Consider the following 10,672-nt stretch of genomic DNA (forward strand, 5'->3'; position numbering starts at 1 on the left):
TTGTATGATACATGTAGTATGAAGCATTTTCATAAATGTACACGTACAACTGAACATTCATATGCATATGTTTTGAAGCTAAACTTCTATATGTTTCATGAAAGTACACTATTCATTACAGAAATATTAAACAATTTTTGATGGATTAAAAAAATTCCTACTACATGTAATTTTACAGATATAGATATATGTGTTTTATGTTGTGTGTCTACGTATTTGTACATTGTCTATGTCTATGTGTATTTGTGTACGTCACATCACAAATTAATTATGCTTTTATTAACTTCAAACAGCGTATATGTGGTAAAATTCTTTTTCTATAACATCACTCGTTATCACAATGTCTTTGACCAATGAAAAGGTTGTTCAAATATATAAAAAACATAATGGTTCCATGAATGGTGTCCATAAAGAAATCTGCCAAACTCTGCACATCGATTCGTGTCAAATAAATAAAAGCAGCTTACATTGGAAAATTAAAAAAATTATCAAAGAATTTGAAAGACTCAATAAATCTATAAGTAAGAAATCGATATATGAGCAATATAAGAGGAAAGAATTCAAATGTCCATCAAAAACCAATAAAGAACCAGCAAGCACATGTGTACCGTCAGAAACAGACACTGAAAAAATAACAACAAGAACTGAACAAGACATTATCATATCCCAGCTCAAGAAGGAAAATATTAAACTTAAGGAAAAAATCCGAGGCTATAGAATTAAAGAAATTAACCAGAAAATGAAACGAACCAAAGAAAAGGTGAGGAAACTGGAAGAAAAAGTGAATGTATATAAGAGGAAGGAACAACAAGAAAAAGATAATAAAGTTGACAAAGGAGTTCAGTGCAACACTCTAAATACTTATATTGAAGAACTCAAATGTGAAATCGACAATCTGATCGCTGAAAAAGATGACATTGTAGCAGATGAAGATGATTATGTACATGTAAAGAAAGTTTTAGATTTTTAAGAAAATGGTAAAGGTTGTCCATATAATTATAAATTAAGAAATCTATATTATTTTTTTAGAAGTAGAAATATTGGTGTTCACCATATTGGTCCTGTTTTAGAAGCTGTTTTAGATATTTTTAATATAAGTGTAAACAAATTACCAAGTAAGAGCACTGCGTCTGTTTTAACGAGTGAAATGGGTGTTTTAAGTAGATGTCATTTGAATGAAGAACTTTTAAACAGTAGTAACATTACAATGCATAGAGATGCAACTACAAAAAAAGGACATCATTTTTATGCAGTTCAAATTAGTACTGGGGAGAAAGTTTTGACAGCAGGTGTGAGAGAAGTGAGTGATGGGAAGGGAGAAACGTATGTGAGTGCTACCAATGAGATTTTTAATGATATTGTCAATAATGAGAGGGAGAAAGATCAAATTTTTAATTCTGTTTCATGTTTTATGACAGATAGGAGTTCTACAGAACAGAAGGTTAACAATATTTTATGTGAAGATATATCTCATGATGTTCAATCTTTTAAATGTTCAGTACATCCCCTTCTTCAATTTTCTGAGGTTTGTTTGGAAGAAATTTTTCATATTGAAAAAGAGCTAAATATTAATTTTGATGGACACACCAGCTCTACTAAAGAGCCATTTACCATGTTTATTTTAAGGTGTGTATCCAATTTTTTTTTAAAGATGGCACTGGCGATCCAAACATTTCTCATTTATATTTTAAAAGCCAGGGCATTGATAGAATTCCTTTAATGAATATAAGAGGAAATCGTTTTAATGTTTGTTTTTATAATGCTGCTGGTACTTTTTTTATACACAAACTTTTACTTCAATACATTTTATCATCAAAGAGTTCTTTTAATTTTGTCCAGAATGTTATTGTTTTATCATTACAAAACAAATGTATTTTAACAATTTTAAGAGCACTTGGTATTTTATGTAAATTATTAACAGGACCATATTGGTTAAAAACAATGGAGGTGAACAATATTTTATCAATGGGGTCAGTTTTTAAAAGATTTTTACATGTATTACATTTATGTGCAAAAGAACCTATATTGGCTTTAAGACAGAAAATTAGACTATTTGAAGGACCAGAATTAGAAGATACTGTTTCTGAATTTTTATTTACATATCCTATTAATGATGACTTAACATGTGTTTTTATCAAACGTTTATGTGTTGTGTTGAAAACCAAAGTAGAAAAACTATTTGCTGATTTTTTAAAAGATGGTAAATATTTTAATGTACAAAAGAATTTAGATTTTAAGTGTTCATCCTGTCCCACAAGCAATATTTGTGTAGAACAGTTGATGGGACAGGTTGATTATCATGTACAATCATCCTCAATGTCATCAAATAATACTGTGGAAAGTAAACTATTATATGTTAACAACAAAACTTCAGAATGGTTCAATAACAAAAGTGAGGAAGAGAAAAAAAAATCACTGTACAAACCATGAAAAAAAACAGAACATTTATGACCTTAGAGAAACACAGAAAACAGACTTTATTAAGGAAACACCTCACGAACTTAAAAGAAAAACAAGAGGACATAAAAAGAAAGAAGAAGAAAAAAGAAGACGAACTTGACAAAGTCATAGACCACATCAGAGAAGAAGGACTGTGGGACACTGAAAGTAAAATTGATAGTGAACTCCAAAAAATTAAAACCAAAAAAGACAGATTGTCATCCTTGAAAAAACAAATTAACATCCATAAGAAAGTATTTCAAATTAGTAAACAACATAAACATTTATTAAATTTTAGCAAAAAAGGAAAACTATTTGACGAGGGAACACTGAGAAACAATCTGCTAATGTAAATGAATTTACGTAAAGAAAATACTGAAACACCTGTCTGCGAAACCTCCTTTTCTCCCATGGACCTGCTTAGTAGAGAGATTGTACATACCTGGTCCGAAGATGGCGAAGATGTTCAGTGGGAGGGGAAAATATTAAGCCATGCTAATGGAGTTTTTAAAGTAATTTATTCACAAAATTGCACTGCATGATTCTTACAAAAATGGTGTAAATGGCATCCTACTCCCCTAACCAATACAAATAATTACTATTACTTTATGTAAAACGTCATTAAAAGTTATAGCATATTTACTCAGATATATAATTCATTAATCATGAATGGTACAATGGTGAGCATTTTACTTACTTAATGTGTTTTGATATATATCAATTTCATATGTTACTAAACTTTATGTAAACTTAATAAAAGAGTAATAATAAAAGAGTAATTAAGTTTAACACTGAATCCAAAAGATATTTAAAACTTAGTAAACTGTTCAATGTTTCATGTTTTTGTTTGTCTACATCAGTGTTTGTGTATAAATGTTTGTGTATGTGTTCATAGTCATATTAAAAAAAAAATAAAAAATGAATTTTATAATTAAATTTTTGATTTTAATATTCATAATATCATTTCATAAGGACAGACATTACAATTATTTAAATATTTCAGGTTTTGTATTGGAACGATAAAGAAAAGACAGACAGCAGTGTGTTTGACTTGACGGAACAAGAAATAAACAAAGACATTGAGGACGGAAATTTATTCTTTAAAGGTAGTATAATGTTAAATGTATCTATTGGGTTATATTAAATATTATTACATTTTATTTATAAAAAAACACATAACGGGTATTTCATTTATTTTAGACGCAGCAACTAGATTGGATCATTCCTACATTTGAAAAAGACTATAAAAAGAGGAGTTGTCTTTCATAGGTAATTTTACTATTATAAAGAGTAGGAGTTATTACCCTTTGGTCACAAGGCCAATTTAATTTGACCAACATATATAGATGATTTGCATATTTATTAACCATCAACCAATGAAAAGCTGTTTAGTTCTAGTCAAGGTATGGACAAAGAAACAAGGTTTTGCAAGTTTACTGAAGAAAATTTTATTTTTAAATTTTAGGTGGACTAGCTACATTGACGCAATGTAAATCGAAGGTCACATTGATACACAAAAAACGGTAAGTTGAAATAATTGTATATATACATTTATCTATATCTCGTGACAGTAAAGAAATAATCTCTAGCGTAAAAGTGGCTTTACTTCAAGTCATCAATAAATGATTTTATATGCATGTTCTTATTTTTCACTGAACCGAAAGTAGTGGCCATTTAATTTTTGATCGTAATGGGACATGGTTAAACTATTCGATTGTTATCCTTCCATTCGTTTTTCATTTGCTGAAAAACAAGGCCAGTAAATAACAGTTAATTATATAAAGCTTAGCTGCAGATCTGTAGCTCTCTGGTTGAAAAAATTCGGATGGACAAACCAGAGAGCTACAGTTCCAAGACGCACCCGAGATCTCGCTACTAGGTAAACATGGCTGTCATAAGGCGAGTTTTTTAAAACGATGACATTCCAAGGCGAAGGATGGCCGTTGTGAACCATTGAAAGGAAAACAAAGTTAGCAGAGTTAGGGTAAACTATATGTTTAATTAATAAATCCAATTTTTTAGGCGGTTGAATGCTTTTAAAGTCGGATATAATTCCCGAAGCGAGCGACACAAAAACGGCGGCGTAAATCGGAGGTTTTTACAACGCTTGGAACTGTAGCTCTCTGGTTTGTCTATCCGAATTTTTTTCAACCAGAGAGCTACAGATCTGCAGCTATATAAAGCTTTATAGGGCCAAATATTTGTTTATACATTGTAGTTATCCACAGACGAAATTACAAACAACAAATGATGCTTTTTTAGCTCACCTGAGCTAAGAGCTCAAGTGAGCTATTAATTCCGATCACATTTTTAAAAACTTCTTCTCAAGAACTACTGTCTCACATTAAACGTTATTTAAAATAAATATTCTTTATGGAAAGAAAAATATAAATTGCAAAAATTATGTGCTAATTCTGTTTAAAATTTGAGTTATTACGAAAATGATAATAAAGGAAAGGCGTGTTTTAATCAATTTAATTAAAGCTTCGGGTTCGGTATTTCAAACGAGTCTTGGTAAAACGGATAGGCAAACCCGGGCCGGGACAAAATTAAAGCCGGGGCAGATCGAGATTTTTCAATTTACGTCAATAATAATTAACCAATGTCGTTGAAAATTTCAGGATATGTTACATACCTGTATATTTGTACTCGCTGTAAATATTGATTGACAACAATGTGTATTTTGAAATTTATTGACGATTGTTGATTTCCAAGTTGGTTAAATGGGTAGGCAAACCCGGATCGGCATTTTACGGGTTTGTGGACTTATTTTAGAAGAAACTTAATAATTCATGTTTAATTCCATACTTTTAAAACGAGGTTCTTTGTTTAAAGCAGCCATGACGTATGATAAACGGGATTTTGTTTATTGTGCAACAGTTCGCGTGCGAAGGGAATCTTTGAAACATGCAAAATACATTGGTGCCAATTTTGGGAAGTAAATTGTGGTGAAATATTTCAATGCGTTGACAGTTTTCACATATGACAGTGGTGTTAGCTTGTTTTAATTTTCGTTTCGTTTTCATAATTTATGCTTTCATATGTAACCTAAGAACTATCACCTGTATTTTGTAATTTTTACTTATCAAAGCAAACAGAGACTTTGGCTGGTTACCTGCGCAAAGTAAGCAAAATCTGATGTATTAACAAAGTACTAATTAAAAATACAATTTATTCTATTGGTAATTCGGTAGGATCTCTTGCATAATGGTAGGTTAATGCAATATGTTTTGTTGAGATGTTCAGCATTTTCCCGAGTTTATTCAGTTTAAATAGAGTTTAATATCGCTGACGGAAATATGTAGGTATATACGTATGTAAATATGTGATTCATTTTGAAAGATAAATTGTGCTCTTTATTTGTTATAGTCAGGGCTCTACATTAACTTTTAGCTCACCTGAGCTGAAAGCTCAAGTGAGCTTTTCTGATGAAAATTTGTCCGTTGTCTGTTGTCGGCGTTGGCGTCGGCGGCGTTGTCGTTGTAAACTTTTCACATTTTCTTCTTCTTCTTCTCCAGAACCACTGGGCAGATTTCAACCAAATTTGGCACAGAGCATCACTAGGCAAAGGGGATTCAAGTTTTTGTCCAAATAAAGGGCCACGCCCTCTTTAAAAGGGAGATAATTGAGAAATATTGAAAAATTGTTATTATTTTTCAAAAATCTTCTTCTCAAAAAGTATTCAGCCAGAAAAGCTTAAACTTGTGTGGAGGCATCCCTAGGTAGTGTAAATTCAAGTTTGTTCAAATGATGGTCCCCGGGGGTAGGGTGGGGCCACAAGAGGGGGATCAAGTTTTAAATAGGAATATATAGAGAAAATCTTGAAAAAAAATCTTCTCCTCAAAAACTATCATGCCAGAAAAGCTCAAATTAAAATGGAAGCATCCTCAAGTAGTGTAGATTCAAGTTTGTTCAAATCATGGTCCCTTGGGGTAGGGTGGGGCCACAAGAGGGGGATGAAGTTTTACATCGGAATATATAGAGGAAATCTTTAAAAATCTTCTCAAAAACTATTCGGCCAGAAATGCTCAAATTAAAATGGAAGCATCCTCAAGTAGTGTAGATTCAAGTTTGTTCAAATCATGGTCCCTGGGGGTAGGGTGGGGCCACAATAGGGGGATCAAATTTTACAGAGGATTATAAAGAGGAAATCTTTAAAAATCTTCTTCTCAAAAAATATTAGGCCATAAAAGCTCAAATTAAAATGGAAGCATTCTCAGGTAGTGTAGATTCAAGTTTGTTCAAATCATGGTCCCCGGGGGTAGGGTGGGGCCTCAATGGGGGGTCGAGTTTTTACATAGGAGTATATAGAGTTAATCTTTAAAAAATCTTCTTCTCAAAAACCATTTGACCAGAAAAGCTGAAACTTGTGTGGAAGCATCCTCAGATAGTGTAAGTTCAAGTTTGTTCAAATCATGGTCCCTTGGGGTAAGGTGGGGCCTCAATGAGGGGTCGAATTTTTACATAGGAGTATATAGAGTTAATCTTTAAAAATCTTCTACTCAAAAACCATTTGGCAAGACAAGCTGATACTTGTGTGGAAGCATCCTCAGATAGTGTAAGTTCAAGTTTGTTCAAATCATGGTCCCTGGGGGTTAGTTGGGACCACAATAGGGGGTCAAAGTTTTACATAGGAATATAAAGAGACATTTTATTTTGAAATCTTCTACACAGATCAAGACCGACCAGAAAAGCTGTTACTTGTGTGAAGTATCATCAGGTAGCAAAATCATATTTTATTTAGGAGAAGGATGGAGACAAATGGGGCGGAGGGTCCAATTGTACAAAAGAAAACAGTTTAAATTCACCATAGTTCAAATGTTATTATATATGGTTTAACTTATATGCAAGCATTTTGACATATTTTTGATTCTTTAAAATTGTTTAGACTTTGGCCTCTGGATAATTCTTGGGCTGACACAAGTTTGATGCAGGTTTATATCCCAGTTGATTTTGATCTTCTTAAGAACTGTAATGCTCAAAATGTGAAATGACTATACTGTGACAAAAAGGGATCAATGATAAACGGAATATCCTGGGAAAAAATTGAATTTTTGATATACAGGATCTGTTAGACTACATTGTCCATATTTTATTTGGTATATTATTCAGTAAAGCTGATTTTATAATGTCTATTGTTGCTTAGGTGAGCAATGTGGCCCATGGGCCTCATGTTTTCCATTCGGAAGACCTCGGGACATCTCGCGCTATATTTTAAAGTTATCGTCCGGGTCTGTTGCGTACAAAATCCTCGTGGACATTTAGTTTTCAATCGTGTATTGAAACATGATAAGCTAAAAGGGGGGGGGGGGGGGGGGGGGGTAAAAAAAGATTTCTTTGAAAATATTCATACTTTTGAATGAACATCGTTTGAACCCTGAGGTATTTATTAATTTATTAGGCAATATGTGAATCGAGGATATCTTGGGACAGAGTGGAATAAATTTAACAGCTAAGATTGTTAATTTTTAGTACTATGGATTTCTATGTCAGGTTCAATTATTATGAGAGGGAATTGATAAATATGATCTTTTAATTTTCTTTCATCTATTTTTTATAGACATTTAGTCGTATAAACTTTTGATATGCTTCCTGTACTTATATGTACATGTACTTGTCTCATTTCAGATGGCATTATCTGAATCCCAAATACCACCCGACGCCCAGCATTATTTGGTGTGTGGCACTGAAGACTGTGAGAAGAACTGCCAGCTTTACTGCAATGACTGTCACCTACCAATGTGTGAACAGTGCAGAGATGAACATCAGAAGAATAAGAAAACCAAGAACCATGAAGTGGTCCCTTATAAGCTACGCAAACGTCAACTTCCTGTGGAGAAATGCAAGATCCACCCCACAAGACAAATAGAGTTTCTCTGTGAAGAATGCCAGATTCCCATTTGTTCTAAATGCACAGCAACAAAAGAACATCGCGGCCATGTGTTTACCGACCTAGAAGTTGTCTTTGCTGAAAAGTGTTCCTTTTGTTACGAAGAAATAGCCAACATTCGAAAATATTTTGAGCCTACTTCTCAAGAATTAAAAAAAGAAATTTCTGAAGATGTCACAAAAATAAAGAAGATCATGGAAGACATAAGAACATCCATGAAGGCTGAAGCTGACGCTGTGAAAAAACTGGTAGACACAGTCACATCAGGTAAAATAAAACAAGTCGAGAAAGTAGAACAGTCATTATCAAAAACATTAAACGACCAAAACCAAACAATTGATGATCACATCAACTATCTCAATGATTTAGTCAAAACATTTTATGGCTACCTATCTCCCTCGGACATTAAAAATTTAACATTTGTTCTTAAATCTGAAAAAATACTGATAAAACCAATACCAGAGACATCCAAACCAGTCCCACCTGTATTTACTGCTGGTCAACATAGCAAGGAAGATTTCGCCAAACTACTGGGTAGAATAACTGTCCCTAACACTAAACAAGAGAACAGAAAAATAAAACCCATGGAGACTGCCTCTACACAGTTGAAACCTACAGGGAAACAGAGAAAACAAGACAGAGAGAAATCTGACGTGAAACAAACACTGTCTCTGTCTTCTTCTGTCACCAAGGTCAGGGAGTACACAGTACCAGGTGTTAGACGTGTATATCATATGTCACTGGGTAAATCAGGCAGACTTTGGGTCAGTGATAGTGAAGGTAACTTTGTCCAAACAGATCTAGATGGGGATCAGCTACAGACGATACAAACCAGTGGTGGATGGGAAGGCTACCACACAGTCACACAGGACGGGGATCTGATTTATACAGACCAAGACAACAAAGTCATCAATAGAATAACACCGGGAAATACAATCACTGAATTCATTAAAACAGGAGAATGGGTACCACTCAGTATACACTCTTCCCACATCAACGGGGACCTACTGGTGGGGATGACGAAGGCTGGAGAGGCTAAAGTCACGAGGTACAAGAAGACAGGGACAGAAATACAGAACATACAGACAGACAACAAAGGACAGACACTGTATGATCTACCACTCTACATCACAGAAAATATCAATGGTGATGTCGGTGTATCAGACTATTACAATGATGCTGTAGTGGTGGTGGATAAATCAGGACAACACAGGTTCTCCTACACAGGTCAGAGGTCAGGGTTTACTCCACAGGGAATATGTACTGATGTACTCGGTCACATCCTGGTGTGTGATGGTATCAGTAACACAGTTCATCTTCTGGATCAGGACGGTCAGTTCTTGTCTCTTCTACGCACACCACAACAAGGAGTGGAAAACATGTATCCCCGTAGTGTGTGTGTGGATGATGAACAATATATGTGGGTTGGAGAACTTGACAACATAGTGAAAGTGTATAAGTATCTAAAGTGAACAGTGTATATATGTATTTAATAGTTGGTAGACTATTTATAATATAGTAGGATATTTCATAGTATCAATATTACTAACATTATATTAAATTTGACAGAAAGTACATCCATTTGCAACTATCTTTTTGATTTAATTTTTAGTTTATGCAGTAAGAAAGTCTTCTCTATGGTTTTAATAAGTTTAAATGTGCATGCTCATCACATGCAGTAATGTTATGGATGTATGATTTACAGGTACAACTAAAATATATTATCGTAGTTATGGTCACGTAACAGAAATGCTTTAAGTACTAATGCCTGAAATAAACAACTAGGTATTAGTGAGTTAAAAATTACATTACTTACCATTGTAAATTATATTTCAATACAATCCACAGATTTGTAATCTAACACAAATAAACAATCAATTTGTGACGGTCGGACAGGTTCGAATACCGGGCACCATATTATAGTTCAGTTGGTACAATGTAGAGCACTTGACTAGAGAATCAAGAGGCCCCGGTTTGAACCCCGCTGTAGTCCGTCATTATTTCTCCCATCCTTTAATATTTGTTGCCGATACCAACGACTGGAACTAATAGGTGAACTCCTACCAGGGGAAAAGAGCCTGGGGTGATCTTTTTGGGCGAAGGTCAATGAAGTGGAGGAATGTAACGGTCAGATCGGTTCGAATGAGGGCGCCAGATAGCTCAGTTGGTTAGAGCACATGACTAGAAAATCAAGGGGGCCCGGGTTTGAATCCCGGTCTGGTTCGTCATTATATTCCCCATCCCGTGACAATTTCATCAATATGAATCTTGCATGTTGAAAATATCCTGATTTAAGATTGTAGTCTAAGGTTAATTAAAGTACTGACTTAAGTTATGAATATG

General features: G+C 33.9%; 1 protein-coding gene and 1 pseudogene across 1 annotated transcript; both read left to right on the forward strand.

Annotated features, from left to right (window-relative positions):
* The first annotated feature begins 1,330 nt into the window (after positions 1-1,330).
* Positions 1,331-2,792, forward strand: LOC128169429 (uncharacterized; annotated as a pseudogene).
* Positions 2,793-3,916: 1,124 nt separating this feature from the next.
* On the forward strand, positions 3,917-10,398 carry LOC128169427 (E3 ubiquitin-protein ligase TRIM71-like). The gene is made up of 2 exons (XM_052835576.1): positions 3,917-3,962; positions 8,068-10,398. Exon 2 carries the CDS (start codon positions 8,068-8,070, stop codon positions 9,799-9,801), a length of 1,734 nt encoding a protein of 577 aa, XP_052691536.1. The 5' UTR covers positions 3,917-3,962; the 3' UTR covers positions 9,802-10,398.
* Positions 10,399-10,672: the final 274 nt, after the last annotated feature.

This window comes from Crassostrea angulata, unplaced genomic scaffold, assembly GCF_025612915.1.
Source record: "Crassostrea angulata isolate pt1a10 unplaced genomic scaffold, ASM2561291v2 HiC_scaffold_128, whole genome shotgun sequence".
In the NCBI taxonomy this organism is placed as follows: Eukaryota; Metazoa; Mollusca; class Bivalvia; order Ostreida; family Ostreidae; genus Magallana; species Magallana angulata.